Here is a 16980-nt window from a genome sequence, read left to right as displayed (position 1 = left end):
ACAACACTGGCACAGTAGTATTGTGTAGGCTGTCTCCTGGTAGTTTAGCAAGTTTTAATCCATTTATTTACAGGTTGCTTTATTAAATTGCCAACTAATAATGAATTATAGGAATTGTGTTGTGTAGTAGCTGATTGGTCTTTAAAATGTCAGAAATGGGGGCAATGGAGTCCTAAAGCCAAATTTAACATATTCACGTTGTTTTTGTCTGACCAACGGTCAAAAACACAACGATGTGGAGTTTAACACTTGGGTAAAGCACAAATACCTCAAAACCGTACTTAAGGAGAGTCCTTCACTAAATGTAGGGTATTTGGTTTCCATTGCTACCGACGGGAGACCAACCATACCAACTCTGCCCGTAGTTGGTTGTTGGAGGTCTAGCAACAACTTTTTCCACCAACGAGGAAGAAGCGCTAGTTTCCTCCAGGCAGAGATCGTCAATTGTAGTGAAGATGATTAAAATGTATTAAAACCCGACGTTGACCAAAGTGCTTTAAAGACATTAAAATGGTGGTCACATTTAAACTAAAGAAAAGAAATTGTTTAATATTCTATAAATAAAATGAGAAGGTAGCCTGCTGGTTGAGGTAATTGAAAGTTTGATACTATTCATCTAATGTAATTATAGTCTACTCGGCTACAAGTGCCCTTGAGCAAGGCACTTTACCACAGCAGGTTAGACTGTGGTCAAAGTGGGCAGTTTCCAGGTGTGACGGTGCGAATATGATCAGGATGCTCCTGTAAAAGAGAGGTGGCCTGTCAGTGAACCTGACTAAATAAAGCTTGAAAACACCGCTACAGAAAGATGAAAAAAATGACTGAAGAGATCTAAAATGACCAAAAAGAAACATAAAACATCCATTAGAAATACTAGACAGGAGACACAATTACTACAAAGAGACTCGATATGACTGGAAAGACATGCAAGAAAACCACAAAAAAGGGAACATCTTTATAGAAAAACTTAAGAGGGCAAACAAAACACGTTTGTTGTCTTGCTTCTATATTTAAGATGAGAATGGGGGTTGGGGGACTTTTGCATGTTTTGTGCCCGGAGCCTGTTATCTCATAGCTAAATTGTCAGTGTCATTCTCAGTAACCGGAGACAGCGGCAGAGTGTGACCTCTTGGTGCTGCCTTCTCTCTGCTTTAGGAAACGTGGCCTTACAGAGACTCCTGTAGAAGCGGTGCGGTAGATGAATGACAAACACACAGTTTCAGCCTTCACTTCTGTCCATCTGTCATTCTCCACCAGAGCTTCAGGAGTGCCCGCCGTCCCCCAAAACCCCCTTCTGAAGAACCATGTCCGAGGTAGAACAAGTCCCGGCCACGGAGGCCGCCGCCGCGATCCTGGACGCCCTGAACGCCACGGACTCCAACGGGACCGAGGCGCTCAACGCCACGGCTAAGTTCGTGGCCACTCCGGAGGGCACGGCGCTGGCATACGGCAGCCTGGTGTTCATGGCCCTCCTGCCCATATTCTTCGGAGCCCTGCGGTCTGTCAGCTGCTCCAAATCCAAGGTAACGTTCAGCAGCTTCCCCCCTAGAAGGACGTCGGTGTTGATGTTTCACCGGAGTCCGACTGCCGCTAGCCGCTAGCCTCCGCCGGCTAGCTAGCTAGCTTAGCAAGCGACGTAAGGGCAAGGGGATTTAAAACGGTTTTTAAATGTCTTAAATAACGTTCCTCGATAGGGAAAAGCTGAGAATAGCGTTGAACACAAACACATATGTGTTAACAATATAGACAAAGCTATAAAAAAATTACATTTTCTTCAGAACCCACGTTACAGCTGTTGTCATTTTAACGGTTCTTGTCAGTTGCCTGTTAACTTTATTTTTACGGCTGTTCTCTGTTGTGTTTGCGGCCGTGACGCGTGTGGTTGTGAGGTTTTAAAGACTCTAAAAACACAAGTATTGTTTACTTGTGGTCGTTGTTTTGTGTGATTTTCAGTGGGATGCTACTGGACCCAGGTTTTTATTTACAGCCGTGTCCCCGGTGTTTACCTGTTGTCAGGCTTTAACCTGGACACACGTGATCCGGAGAGGTGAACAAAAAGAAACACACAGGAAAGAACGACAGCAAATATATAACAGGCAGGTTAACAGATGGCACGGGAGCGCGCATTTAGCTGCAGGTGTGTGTGGCACAGACTGAGACGTGTACCAAAGGCATCTATTTGGGGGATTTTTGTAGACATGCGCAGTTGTTGGAACAAACAGCCACATCCTGTGCAGCAGCATGGAGGTGAAGGACAGCAGCTCGGAAGACGCCTGGCTGGGAGAAGGAGCACAGTGCCACTTTAACCTGTGGACACCCAGTACTCCCATATGTATAATCAACTTGTACCATCTACTGTTACTGTGTTCATCAGGCTCATATGTAGAGTTTGTGACTTGACGTATAATTAAAAACAGGTTAGGAAGACTGGGCCCCAGTGCAGGAGACCTGAGTGCAGCAGAGGGGATCACACCTGTACTGCCCAGTCTGGACTAATGGCATGAATGCTTTATAAAACAAATCAGTAGTGTTGTGTGTTATTACTGCCTCACCTGAAAGCATAAATCCACCGCTACCGAGTTTCTAAGTAATGTGTGTGACACAATAGGGCTGCAGTGGGAAGCGGATGAGTCAAATGACGGAAAAGTAGCTTGTAAAAGGTTTGAACATTTCTTCAGTCTTTAAGTCACTTTTCATGGGAAAATGCCAAACTGAGCTTGTTCTAGTTTCTCTTGTGGTTCTTGTCGTCTTCTGCTTGTGTTGGTCGGTCAGACCAGAGGAGCAGTGAGAAGGCGTCACTGTGGGCGCTGGGAAAATGAGATTATCTGAATGAATCAGGCAGGTGTTACATGTGCTCAGCAGGATGTTGGATCTGAGGTAGACTGAAGTGCATCTTCTGATGAAGCTAAGCTCAGGTGTGAAACCTCCCTGTAGTTTAGCTTGATGCTGTCACATCACAGGTGATGGTGTGTTGGAGGCAAGTCCAGGCCTCATGTTTACAACTTGTTGCATTACTGACTGGAAAACGTGTAAAACAGCCAAAATGTTATTAGAAACCTGATGTTGCTGCAACCTGAGTTTAGATCCAGATGTGAGGAGTGAGTCACAGATGGAAAATTGTGTGGCGTGTGCCAGCTGATCATAACTGGAACTAGATGCTTGTTGCCATTGTTCATCTGGCAGTGAGAGGAGACCAGTAGAGACCATAGAACCTAGCAGGACAGAGACAGGTGTTCTCTCAGGTGTCACTGTGACGGTGGTTTGAACCCAGCTTCTGAACTTTGTTGCATGTCGCCCCCCCTCTCTCCTCCTCTCTCCTCTGTCAGCCACCTTGCAATGATGTAAAATACCAAAATGTCTGAAAGTCAGATATAAAATCTTTATCCATGAGAAGCTGTTTTCCTCTCACAGTTCAACAGTGATGATTTGTTTCCTGCTTGATTTGCTTTGGGCCCTGCTTCAGTCCTCCTGTGTGGTGTCGATCTGACCCCTCTCTCTCTCCCTGTCTGTCTGTGCACATCTGTCTGTCCGCCCATCCTGTCTGTCTGTCCATCTGTAGGAACTCGGAGAAAATGATTACGATTCTGGGTTCAGAGTGAGTATGAGAGCAGCTGAGAGCACCAAATACACACACACCGTTTGTTGACAGCACTAACACAACAGTAAATACATTCACATGTGAGGTGTTGGCATGGAGTGGACCTACTAACAGCGAGCGAGGACACATCGGTCTGACTAAGTGAAAACATGTTCTTAGGCATTTGTCTCTCCGTTATAAAAGCCTCCAGACCCTCTGCTGTGGCTCCAGGCTCAGCTGCATCCTGTCCGACATGAGTCTGGACCCTGACCGGAGTGGAGAAAGACGCACACCTGTGTGTATAACATGCCACAGTTCACACTTCAGGTCAGGATGCAAACTGGGAAAAGAAGTCCATGGGCTCTATGTAGACCTCTGTGGTCAGACTGTGGTGAGGCCCAGATTAGGACCAGGGCATCAAACCACATCTGAAGTTCTGAGTGTCTCCAGGAGCATGGTGGCCTCTGTAACTGGGACATGGAAGAAGTGTGGAACCAGCGGGACTCTTCCTGGAGATGGCGTCTGACCAGACTGAGGAACTGGGCAAGAAGGGCCTTAGTCAGGGAGAACCCAGAACTAAGAACCAAGCTGTCCCTCTGACAGAGCTTCAGATGTCCTCTGCAGAGATGGAGAAGGTGCTGGAGGACAAGCACTTCAGCAGTATCTCCAGAACATCTGTGGAGAGACCTGAAGAGTTCAGACACCTCCCATCCAGCCTGATGGAGCCTGAGAGGATCTGCAGGAAGAACGGGATCAACTGAAGAAGTCCAGGCGTGCACAGCTGGTCGAGACTCGGCCTAGAAGCCTGGAGCTGAACTAGCTGCCACACAGTCTGAGGACTTTTGTAAATGACAGATTTCAGGGTTGTTTTTTTTAATTAAGTTTGCAAAACTTGTTTTCACTTAATCATTCTTGAGTGGACAAAAAACTCAGGTTGTATCAGTTTCAGATGAGATGTCCAGCAAAGTGAAGGGATCCGAGTACGTCAGTGTGGAGTGAGGGGCGGGAACAGGTCGTCAGTCGCTCACAGCACTGACACACAAACATCTACAGTCTTCTTCTGACTCCTTTAACATGGGGCTCACTTTTAGTGCAGCTACAAGGACCCTCTTCTTCTGTCCTCATCTCCTCTTTCCTTTTCCCTCCTTCCCTTATTCCTCCTCTCATCCTGTCTTCTTCCTCTGTCCTAGTTTCTCTCTCTGGGGAGAAGATGGAGGAGAATATAGATGGAGGAGACTCTCAGGGGCTTGTCACTCTGCTGTAGTCTCTGTCTGTCTGTGTCCTTCAGAGCTCAGTGTTGGACAACAGCTTCACCTCACAGGAGGACAAACCTTACGTGTATGACATCGGAAACTAGAGCTGCAACTTTTCCGAATGTCAAGTCTCAACAAGTGTGCATGCAGCTGTTTACAGAGAAAATACTGACCAGTGATTCAATGCAGACTTAAGGTGATATGTAACTACATAAACATAAACACAACTGTGAGAGTAAAACATATAAACTTATGTATGCTATATAATAAAACCCTAACTAATTATATATTTCTATCTAAAAATGAAAATCACCCTAACACAGCCTACATGCAGAGTAATGAGTGGGAGGTACGGCGAGCTGGCAGGTCAGCAGGGCAGCTGTAGGTCAGACTGGTGGAGAATCCTAAGAGGCCACAGGTCAAATGACCTGTTTGTTAGTGGGACTTGGCTGATTGAGCCAGTAAACACACAGCAGCGTCTTCTCAGCGCTGTGATGTCAACATCTGGAGCATTCTCCTGACATGCTGAAACGGTGCTGCCAGCTCAACACCTTTCTCATTTTGGACTGGTAATCTGTGCAGAGGTGCTTCTGGTTTCTGGTTAGTGTGAAAGCAGAACGCAGATCAGGCCGCATACAGACTCGCGTTCGCCCTGCGTTCGTTGAGTCCAGCAAACCTCCTGGACCTCCTCAGGTTTACTCCACTGTGTCACAGGGACCCGGAGAATCAGCCCCTTGTGTTATGTTCTTTTAACCATTAAATACAGATGTGTTTTTGGTATGAACACCCAACCAGTCGGTTTAAGGTTTGTTTGGTCATTATACAAGCTGCTGAAAATCTGGATAGTTATACAATTCAGTTTTTGTTTCAGTGCAGGTTGAGTCTGATAAAAGAACCTTTAATAATTCAGATGATGCTGCATGTGGAGACAGTCTTCATCCATGGTTGTGTCTAGTCAGAAGGTGCAGAGCTTTAAGCATCATTCTTTATTTTATTATTCTTGTACTCACCAAAAGTGTGAGACCTTGGAGCACTGTGACCTGTCTGGTGGTGGTACTGGTGGACATGGTGGTCCCAACTACTCAAATCAGACCTGGTCTTAAGGCCAGGGTGTCTGCAGGTGTTGGAGGGGGTTAAAAGTCCTGGTTTCAGTTTCCTTTAAAAAATAAAAGGGGCCTTAGAAAGTATTAAAAAGCCTGAAATTTAATTCACAAGCATATTAAATGCAGCCTGCTATGTGCAGTGATGTTACTTATTTTAGCCCAGTAGCAGTAATGCTGCCGACCTCTGCCCTTGTATGACGTGTTTACTTTCTAATTGCTTAATTAGTTTTCTGCCGCATGTCCAGGCCACGTTTGATGATGATGTCAGTGGAGATTACTGCTATATGCTGAGAGAAGTGACAGAAATGTGATGTGTCAGTAACTCTAGGTCACACATTTATACTTGAATGCCACATAAATGATCTGAGCTCGGGGTCTTGGTTATACTTAAAACTGAATTTGTATTGTTTTCACTTAACTAATTGTTTTTTTTTTACATTAAAAGCTACAGCGTCCATCTCACTGTCTGTGTATCGATCCCTCCTCTGTCTGTCCCCTCCCAGAATGCAGCTGACATGCCAGAGACCATCACCAGCCGAGATGCAGCCAGGTTCCCCATCATCGCCAGCTGTACTCTGTTTGGCCTTTACCTCTTCTTCAAGGTAACTCGGGGTCTCTTATCACTCCCCAGGTGCCCGGAGCAGGGCAACTGAACTAGGTTTCACTGTGGGGGGCTTGGGTCAGTGCACCCACTGTTTGCTTCCACTCAGAATCACGTGTGTTTCGGTGCAGGTATTTTCTCAAGAGTACATCAACCTGCTGCTGTCTGTCTACTTCTTTGTGCTGGGTGTCCTGGCTCTGTCTCACACTATGAGGTAAAGCAGCACAGGTGGACGTGTCGCAAAATGTCACGGATTCAGATACACGCAAAGTAAATGAGCATCCACGTTTACTGATTGTTGTTCTTGTCTCTCAGTCCTCTGATGTCCAGAATCTTTCCAGCCTCTTTCCCAAACAAACAGTACCAGCTGCTCTTCACTCAGGGCTCTGGGGAGGCCAAAGAAGGTGAGCTGTGCTGGAGGTGTATCTCAGAGACATTTTGTCATTTGGGTGAAGCAACTTTTCAACCTGAGATGTCAATTTAAATCTGACCCAGAGAATTCAGACCTTTATCTCTGTCTTTCTGCAGAAATAGTCAACTATGAGTTTGACACCAAGAACCTGGTGTGTCTGCTCATCAGCAGCGTGGTGGGAGTCTGGTACCTGCTCAAAAAGGTAACGTCGCCCAGTTAAGCGGAAGCTTTTAGTATCAGCTGTCATCAGTCAGATCGCACAGAGATGCTGTCGTTTTTGTGACCACATGTGCCTAAGAACATGTTTGTAGTACAGTGTTAGTGTTTTATGACACGGCCCTGGTCAACCAGTCACAGCAGTAAGAAAACCTGTTTGGACTCTGTGATGCTAGAACAGTAGCTATGTGGCATCAGAACACAGCCAATAACCTGTCAGCGTTTTGTGACATCACAGCACTGGATAGCCAATAACCTGTTTGGCCTGGCGTTTGCTCTGAACGGGGTGGAGCTGCTCCACCTGAACAACGTCAGCACGGGCTGCATCCTACTGGGGGGGCTGTTCGTCTACGACGTGTTCTGGGTAGGTTTGCACTTGATTTGGTGCTCGTTTTTCATTCACGTTATTGTTGGTGATAAAGAGTCAAGTTTAAATATCAATTATAAGAAACTGATAGATTAGTGATTAGAGTCATTCACTGGGAAAGAGCCAATCAGAAGGGAATCGCCTGCAGATGTGGGGCCCTTTAAACTGGAAAGTGTGGAATATTTAACCATTTAAACCAAATATATTTTATGCTGCCTTTTAATACGTAATCAAATGTGTGTGTATGGAAATGCTCAGTTCTCTGAGAGCTTGATTAAGGAAATGAAAAATAACGTTTGATAGAAGCCATGAGAACAGCCTCGCTGCTAGGTGTCACATCAAGAGCTCTGTGGTCCCACTGCTTTTAATCACCCAACCACAGAGAGGTCAGAGGTCAGGCTCAGGTGCAGACGAGCTGCTGGACACTGACAACATGGTCTCCAACACTAACTCATCACATGCGCACACCAGTACATCTGTGAAGAGGAGTTACACATCAGTTTGCCAGGTTTAATCCACTCCTCTCTCTCTCTCTCTCTCTCTCCAGGTGTTTGGGACCAACGTCATGGTAACGGTTGCCAAGTCCTTCGAAGCACCAATCAAATGTAAGAACGTGAGACTGAGCGTGTGCAGTTTGTGATGTTTCTGCCACATGTTAGCATGACTGTGTGTGGGTCCATGAGTCACAGCCTCTGTGGCCACGTAGAGGACGTGCTTATCTTTAGACGCTCTGGGAGCCGCGCCGCCTGTATGTGTCGCTCGGATCCAATCGGACACACTTTGGTTTAGTTTTATATGTGGGACATGTCTGATTTATTGTACCAGGTGGTGATGGTGTGGCTCTCGCTCTTGCTCTCTCTCTCTCACACTCTCTCTCTCTCTCACACTCTCTCTCTCTCTCTCTCTCTCTCCTCCAGTGGTCTTTCCTCAGGACTTGCTGGAGAAAGGCCTTGAAGCCAGTAACTTTGCCATGCTGGGCCTGGGTGATATTGTCATCCCGGGTATCTTCATCGCCCTGCTGCTGCGCTTCGACGTCAGGTAACAGCCTGTCCTCTTCTTCTGTGTCAGATTGAGGCCAGAGTCTGCCTCTTCTTACCTCCTCCGTGTTCTTGTTCGTTCTCTCTCTCCTCAGCTGAGCTGCATTTTGGGCTTGAATGTTATTTAGGATCATAATGAGTTTTTGTTCAAACCGTGTTTCTGTCTGCAGCCTGAATAAGAACAGCAAGACGTATTTCTACTCCAGTTTCCTGGCCTACATCTTCGGGCTGGGCCTCACCATCTTCGTCATGCACACCTTCAAACACGCACAGGTATGGTTGTCTGTGCACGTCCTTGTACTGACCTGAAAGACGAGCTCTGTGGAAACTGGATTTTACTGTTAGACACTGGTTCACAATATTTGAAGTGATTAAACTGCAGCACATTTGAACAGTCTGAACCGTCCTCCCCAAAGAGGGACAGGGCCGACGGCACAGCCAGTCGATCCCAGGAATCCTGACTGAAAGAGCCTGTGGAGAAGTGTGCAGCTCATACCAGCCTCTGTGCTAAAGATTTGGAATATGCTTAGAGCCTTGAATTTTCAATGAAAGGTTATGGCACATTTTTTATACTGTCATGGTGGAAAAGGGCGGCACGGTGGCGCAGTGGTTAGCTCCGTTGCCTCACAGCGAGAAGGTTCCGGGTTCGGGCCCCACCTGGGACCTTTCTGTGTGGAGTTTGCATGTTCTCCCCGTGCTTGCGTGGGTTCTCTCTGGGTACTCCAGCTTCCTCCCACAGTCCAAAGACATGCAGCTTAGGTTGATTGGTGTCTCTAAATTGCCCATAGGAGTGCGTGTGTGTGATTGTTCGTCTATGTGTTAGCCCTGCGATGGATTGGCGACCTGTCCAGGGTGTACCCCGCCTTCACCCGATTGCCAGCTGGGATTGGACTTCCCCCCGACCCCGTTCAGGGATTAAGCAGTAGAAAATGAATGAATGAATGGTGGAAAAGCAACTGAAACGTATTTTAAACCATCGCTGGGACACTGAGGCTTTCCTGTGTGCAGCCCACACTGATGCAGAGAATATATTAAAGCTTCCTTTTGTGACATCAGTCCTTCACATCAGTTTGTATTGACTCTCAGACATTTGCCCCCTTTTGATCACGTTGATATTAGGAACCACAGAAACTTGGCTCGTTTTTGTTTTTACTGCCTCTGATTTGTGAAAATTGGGCAAAGTAATAATATAAATAATCAGAATCCATTTTAACTCGAGCAGACATAAATGCAGAACAAGTCTAAGTAGTAAATGTAGTTCGTTCTCTTTATTCCCTCGTTTACACACGAGTTCATCTCGTTCTTTGTAACATCAGTAATCGTTAGTGACCCCTTCTGTTTTAATGTTGACTGTTCGCTCCATTGATAGTTTACTAAGAGAACAAAGCTGTGTGTGACAACCCCCACCCGGTAAACGGGGCTAAAGATAAAATGTCCTGTCTGTGTCTGTGTGCAGCCTGCTCTGCTCTACCTGGTCCCGGCCTGCGTCGGCTTCCCCGTCATCGTAGCACTGTTCAAAGGAGAGCTCACAGAGATGTTCAGGTGAGTAGCGCTGGCAGCCACGTAGCCTCGTGGTCGTTTGGAGTTAGGTCTCCAAGTCTGAGCTGTGTCTAAAATCACTCTCTCCTTCCCTCATGCATTGTTCCCTGTCTGATGTTCACTCAGTAGTGAGCAGTGAGGTTATTGCTTGTAATCTTTTTCTGTCATCACTCGCAGCTGTCGAGCTGCTCGGTGCGTGTTTACTGTTGTGTGAGAAGTGGAGCACTGCATTATGTACATGTGTACATGCAGTGAGGTTTCAGAGGGCACTGATACTGGATCTGTTCACACACTCAGCATTTAGGCTCTCGTTAACATGGGCAGTAATGTAGGTCACCATATAGTGAAGAGGGAGCGATTTTGGACCCAGTCTCACTGACCCACTTTGTCTGGCACAGCGGAGAGTAATAAAATGGGAATGGTAAATGGACTTGTGTAGCCTTTTTCTGTGCACACTCAGAGTGCTTTAACACTATTTGCCTGTTCACTGACACAAGCTTTGACACATTCAGACATGGTAACATGACCGGGAGCAACTTGGGGTTCAGTGTCTTGAGCTGCCAGATTCCCTGCAAAGGAGGAAAAACACCAAACTGACAAGGGACCATTTATATTGTATGTCTCTGAGGAGAGCACTGGAAAGAATGTTGTTCTGTTGAAAGAGTCAGAACCTGAGTCAGAACCTGCTGAGTCTTGTGTTGGAGCTGCACAGTGACTGGCTCTGAAACAAACCAACCACTGTAGCTCAACTGGAGCGTGCACACTGCAGACATGTGTCCGCTCACTTTAGAGTTGGCTACATGCAGGACAGATGCTACGTTTGATGATGCAACATTTTATTTTCATCACTTAAACATCCGCCCACAAAAAACAGGTGATAAAACCTGAGGGCTCCACCCACCAGTATGTGGTCACATGACCGAGAACATCCCTTCAGATGAACAAAACATGCATGTCTTTTTATTAGATAATGTTCAGTGTGTGGGCTTCTGACCTGTTGTTTCTTTGGCCCAATCCCAGTCCTCCCCCTTACCCCTAGCACTGAGCCCTAACCCCTTCACATGGAGTGGTAGGGGCGTCCCAGTCCTCTTTAGGATGGAGGGGTCGGGATACACAGGCCTGCAAATGGAGGGTTTTCAGAGGCAGGTTCAAACCACAGTGGTATGAGGCTAATTATGAAAACAATTACTTGCAGCTGATGCTACAAACCCACCACCATGCCCTGGTGTAAATATCAATATCAGAATCGTTTACTTCACCCTCATTACCTCACAGGGGGCTTGAAGGTTTTAACCTGTACTCCTCGTAACTCTGTTTTGAGGCTTCACTGAAAAACGAGGGGTAGGGGTAAAAATAAAACATGCAACTGGGCCTTTGTCTCATCTCTTCATCCTCCACCCTCCTCATCACCCTGTCTTTGACAGCTGTTCCTCTCCTCCAGGGCTGTTGTCCTTCACCTCCATCACTTGTCCTTCTCGTCTCCCTGACATTCACATCCTCCTTTGTTTTCCTTCATCCTCTGGCTCACTTTCACATCTCATCCTCTCCTTATCCTCCATCCCTCTCACTTCTCAGATGTTTTAGCCATAGAGCTCTGTAGGAACGTTGAGCTTTAGAGTTTGAAATACAAACTTAACACCTTCTCTTTCTCTGTCTTGTCCTGTCTTTCTCTCCATTTTCTTTCATCTTGACTTTTTTCACCTTATATATTTTTACCATCCATTCTGTCCTCTCCCCTGCCTCTACGTCTTTTCCTCCCCTCCCTCCCTACCTCCGTCTCCCGCCTGGTTAGCTATGAGTCCTCAGAGGAAGTTTTCCCTGGTTCTCCCAGACTCACTTTCTTCCCAACTGTCAGCGGCTCACCTGCCAGCCTGGCTAGCTCCATGGATGCCATCTCTATGGTGACAGGCTCCTCCCCCCATCGTCGCAGGTTACAGCCCACCTCCATGTAGAGGCCCCGCCCCCTTCTCTTTCCTCTGCCCTTCCTGTCTCACCTGGGCAGGTAAACAGCCCTTTGACCCTGTTCATGTGTGCCGTCACCATCAGTCCAAGCTTATTAACATGAACAGGATTATCTCAGTCTTTTCTTTAACGGAGTAAAAAATGACCTTTTAAATGTTTAGGTTCAGTTTAATTCATGTTCATAGTGGAAACATTTCTGCACTCGCCTCCTCACACAGTCGCTAAACCAGGCTTTGTGCACCTGAGCTGCAGGAGCCCAGAACAGCAGTGTCTCCTTTTGTTCAACCCATTTATATCAGCCAGACCAGTCTGAGTAGCACCAGCTGTGTATGTTAGGGCTGTGATAACACCTGCACTTTCTAGGTGGTGTTTGCTTCACTGCAGGTGGTTAATGTTGGTTTCCCACTGAAGTCGACTTGTTCCAGCAGAGCGATACCTGCTCGATGTGTCCGTTGTTTCTGGCTCGAGCTGTAGCTGCACCTACAAATATACAAATATTCAGTTTATCACAGCAAGAACTGATGATTTTGTGATTTGTGGAAAAGAAGAGATGGTTGCTGATTGATGAGGTTAATCTCACTGGGCCTTGTTGCCCCTTCTCCTCCAGGTATGAGGAGTCTTCACCTGAGGAGACGAGGCCTAAAGAGGACTCATCAGAATCAGAGAAGAAGCACCAATAGCATCCATCACTGCCCCTCCCTTCCCCCTCCCCCCAAACACCTTCCATCCAGCCTGCTGCCACTGAAGCCACTCCCCCTTCTGCCTCTCCAGCTTCCTGTTTGTCGCCGGGGGAAACGGGGTTCATGTTGCCAACGTGTTTCATCTTTGAAAACCATGGGATCGGCTGCTGGTCTCTGTGGTAATGGCGGCTGTCATGCTACCAGTGGTGGTGTTTATAATTAAAGGTTGTTTCATCACAACAGTCACGACTCGGTACCTACCACGTTTCCTCTCTCTGCCTCTCCGTTGCACTTGCACAGGAACCATCCTGGTTTTATCGTCACTTCATGGAGCAAAACCTTATGTAGAAGTATGTGTGGAAGCAGCTGCAGCATCATCGGTCTGGTCCTCCTGTGTCCGCAGCTTGTCGGCTCAGACTGACCAGGACATGTTTCCACAGTTTGAAGCAGTGCTCCGTTTATCAGTGGGGAAAACATCACACGGTGAAAGAAGCGTTTCAGCCGTCTTCTGTTTTTCAGCTTTGTCTTTGAACCCTTCAAATGAGGAACCATGAGTCCAATTCGGTGAAATCATCCCGCAGTGCACCTCCTCCATCAGACAGCCCGCTCCAGCCCACATCCTAGGAAACGGGGGAAACCAGTCATCCAGGCATGGTTCTGTGTTTCCAGGCCTCTGCTCACTCTGCCCTCTGCTTTCCCAAGTCAGCATTTTCACTTGGTTTGCTTGTTTTACTTGGTTTTATGTTTTTCATGTGAAAGGCCAGAATTTTAAGATGAGATTTTTCAGTTCATTTGTCAAAGCTGTTACCTGTATGTATGTGAATCAGTTGTTTTCCCAGCAGCTCGCCAGGTAATAAACCTCACTCTCCATCAGGCCTGTGGTGCCGATGTGGCTTCACATTCAAACCTTTGTGCAGGTTTGTACAGCGGCTTGTAGTTTTGGGGTGGAGTCCATTATATTCGGTCAGTGCTTGACTCGTGGTGACCGATGGAGGTCCAACTCTGACATGAGAGGATGCAAAGATAAAACAGTTCAGTTTCCAGTCATGACTCCACCTCTGCTCCCTGCAGAGACTTTCCTGGAGGTATTATTCACCAATGTTGTGTCGGTGTGTCTCTTCACACTCTGACTTCTGTCTTTGGCTCTTAGCTCCAAACCTAATTGTCACCTGTAAAACACCTCACTAATCTATAGTTTAGTTCTAAAAGAGGCTCAGACATTTTGTAAAACTGCTCCCTGTAGTTTTTATCAAGCAGGAGGATGTAGTGCATTAATTGGGGATTATTTTCACTGGTGGATTAATCCACCAAATGCAATTGGATGACATTAAGAAACATCTTTAAAGAGTCCTCTGTTATGACTCATCCGTACCTGAGATGAACGCTGACCTCTCAGGCTGCAGTGTTCTTGGTGTTTTTCCCAACCCTCCGGGCAGCCACTGGTTCCAGGTCAGTTTTATGAAGGTGGTCTTGCAGAGATCTGAGATGTGTTGCTGCAGAGATGCATGAATCACCATTTCTGCTTTGATTTCATTTTAGTGTGATAATACAGAGCAGACTTAAAGTGGAAACCAGCTGATGTCTGGATGGTGGAACAACACTCAGGACTCAACGGAAACTTTTTTGTACAAAGCACATAAAAAAAAACCCACTGGTCTGGTTCGTTAGTTCAGAGCCTGTGTTGTGCCTGACAGGTGTGCAGCGCTCCTGGATAACACAGTGAAACTGAGACAACAGCTGTAGTTACAAAACAAAAATGACCAAAGGTTTTTCCCAAGCTCAGCTCTGTTGGTTCTGGTTCTGGCGGAGCAGATTGTTTACCTGCCTGGTTCTACATTCAAAGTTTTGGCCTGTGAGAGGAGTAAAGGGAGTGCTCAACACGCCCGGTGCTCCCAGTCCTCAGACCACAGTGGTGAATAGGTTCAACAAAAAGCTGTGAGAATGAGGTGAGGAGATGGGAGGTTGGGGCTTCTCCCAACAGCGTCCTCAGACTGATCCAGTCTGGGTTTGAACAAGCTCCAGTCTCTCAGAGCTTTCTATGATCAATCTCAAATTATTCAGCAAATACTTTGCTAATTGATTCCTCGCAAATCATTTTTCAACCATAATCTTGGACTATTCCGTGGTTAACAAGGCTCCGCCGTTACCTTTTTGTATTATTGTATAGTGAGTAGTTTTGGGTTTGGGGCTGTTGCAGACAAAATGGACCTTGTGTAGTAATAATCCTTATTTGTAGAACACTTTTTCAAAACTCAGGTTAGAGAAGCTTCACACAGGGCAGCAAATTAGAAACGGAATCCTAAGACAAAATGTATAAAACCCAGTCCAGTGGTGCAAGAAAATAAGTAAAAAGGGAATTAAAGTAGAATAAAAGACTAAATCAGGGTAGGCCTTGTGGTAAAAGCCTTTTTCAGCTGGGATTTCAAAGGTGTCACTGACCTGATTTTCTCAGGCCAAATGGTTCATTGAGAAAAGAGTCTTCAGATAATTGAATCATAATTGGAGCACCTTAGTTTTCTTGACCAAGATAGGAGCCAAACATCAGCATCAATAGTGAAACCAAGAACGTGTACAAGTTCTGGAGGAGACCTGCTGTGGGTTTGCATGAAAATATACAGGTTTCAAGATGTAACAGTTCATTAAACGCCGCTGTCAGGTGCTGCAAACGTGCTGAACCAAATACTGGAGCTATTCAGTAAATATACCGCAGCCATAGACAGTGTGCAGTGCTTTCTCTTGGCTCACACCTCACACCTTTCCTGACGTGTAAAGAAAATGTCGTGTTTGACTCCATTTTAAGATCAGACTTTGGAGAAAAATACAAGAATTTAAAGCTCGGTGTCAATACTGTGGTATAAAAGAGATAATCTGCCAATTAACTTTCATCTGTGTAAAGTTGAGGGACTCACTAAAGATGGATTCAAATAAGAATGATCAAAACTGAAGCAATAGGAGCTGAGTTGCCCTGATTTTTAGCTTCAAATTTTGGTTGAGTTCCTCAAAAAAAGTGCTGGAAACTACATTTCCCAGAATGCATTTGATAGAAACAATGGCGCCACTGTTTCTGTATAGGCTGACTGCTGTGTAAAATTGGTGGAGTATCCCTTTAAAGGTAATTTCTTTTAGGGATTTAGTGAAAAGTGTCTTTGGAGAAAACGCAGAATTTCAAAATAAAAGTTCAAATTTAAATGAAACTTGTTATTTAGACTCCCGAGATTTAAAACTTCTGACTTTAGCTTAAAATATTAGCTGTCACATGACTTTTTTTATTAATTTATTCTCATCACATGGTGTTACGGGAGGTCATTTTTACTGAACATCTTGCACAATGTGAGCATTCACCTTTCTGGAGGACACTCTGTGTTTAGCTGTTCAGTTCCTTTCCTTTCCTTTTGGATGCCTGAGGAAGCTCCTCCATCTGGACATATTCAGCCTGACATTAATGTTATACCGGTTATTGATGTTGGTGCATAGTTTTCTGTTTTGATGTTTAAAAATGTTTTAATGTTCATATTCAACGCAGTGAAGTTCAGTAGCCCCTCATCATTTCAAATGTAATGTAACTGAAAACCTTTGTTTTTCTGTCTCTTTCTGGTTGTATTTGTTCAGGAGGTCGTTTTACTGCCCCGACTGTATCTTTTTATTTGCAATAAACCTTTTGGTGTTTTGATCACCATGTTGAGAAGCATAACTCTGAGTCACTCTGCTTCTTTGACGTCTGGAGATTTAATGCTTTTTTTTAAGAGCATGATTATTATCAATTAACTCAATTACTCAAAGTAATAGATATGTCAACCCAGGTAACTGCTTGTTATGACACATCCAAAGATGTCCCGTCTCCGGGCAGCTAATGCAAATGGTGTAGTTCGAGTTTCAGAAATCCAATAAATTGATTAATAAAAGAGGATTCAGCATTCCTTTATTCATATGTTTACTTTCATTAAATAAATACTTTCTTAATTGTTCAAATAATTAACTTCATCTTATTTTTATTAACTGAACTCTTATTGAATACATTTGTTGGAAGTAAAAGCACACTGAATACAGCATGATTCTTTAGAGAAGATCCAAATATAATGTGATATCATTACATTGCATGCACCTTCCATACTATGTGTTGCTTGGACAGTTATTCATTTGTTGGTTTACTTTGCAATCAATTTGTTGACAGTTCATAAAAAAGATGAGAAGCATGTTAATCTCAAATGGTAAATTTGTCATTCCTTTATTCAT

General features: G+C 45.3%; 1 protein-coding gene across 4 annotated transcripts; it reads left to right on the top strand.

The window, feature by feature from the left end:
• Positions 1-684: 684 nt before the first annotated feature.
• hm13 (histocompatibility (minor) 13) lies at positions 685-14930 on the top strand. Of its 4 annotated transcripts, XR_002276138.1 has the most exons (13): positions 822-1523; positions 3560-3595; positions 6437-6535; positions 6666-6748; positions 6850-6938; positions 7063-7148; positions 7401-7526; positions 8077-8134; positions 8447-8567; positions 8737-8839; positions 10023-10108; positions 12675-12926; positions 13048-14930. XR_002276138.1 is itself a non-coding variant. In XM_020615024.1 (12 exons), the coding sequence occupies exons 1-12, from the start codon at positions 1305-1307 to the stop codon at positions 12745-12747; spliced, it is 1179 nt and encodes a 392-aa protein (XP_020470680.1). In that variant the 5' UTR covers positions 822-1304; the 3' UTR covers positions 12748-14930. The 4 variants fall into 4 exon arrangements, 3 of the variants coding, with proteins under 3 accessions (XP_020470682.1, XP_020470680.1, XP_020470681.1); XM_020615024.1 differs by having other exon boundaries at positions 12675-14930; XM_020615026.1 differs by lacking the exons at positions 3560-3595; positions 12675-12926; positions 13048-14930 and adding an exon at positions 11898-12072 and having other exon boundaries at positions 685-1523.
• Positions 14931-16980: the final 2050 nt, after the last annotated feature.

Source organism: Monopterus albus, unplaced genomic scaffold, assembly GCF_001952655.1.
Source record: "Monopterus albus unplaced genomic scaffold, M_albus_1.0 scaffold155.1, whole genome shotgun sequence".
NCBI classification, from domain to species: domain Eukaryota; kingdom Metazoa; phylum Chordata; class Actinopteri; order Synbranchiformes; family Synbranchidae; genus Monopterus; species Monopterus albus.
The sequence above is the reverse complement of the archived record's forward strand: the minus strand, read 5'-3'. Positions and strand labels throughout refer to the sequence as shown.

Coding starts and splice junctions, on each gene's coding strand:
- hm13 (XM_020615026.1), top strand. CDS start 1,305: ATGTCCGAGGTAGAACAAGTCCCGGCCACGGAGGCCGCCGCCGCGATC. Junction 6,939..7,062: donor CTCTGGGGAGGCCAAAGAAG/GTGAGCTGTGCT, acceptor GTCTTTCTGCAG/AAATAGTCAACTATGAGTTT. Junction 8,568..8,736: donor CTGCTGCGCTTCGACGTCAG/GTAACAGCCTGT, acceptor TTCTGTCTGCAG/CCTGAATAAGAACAGCAAGA.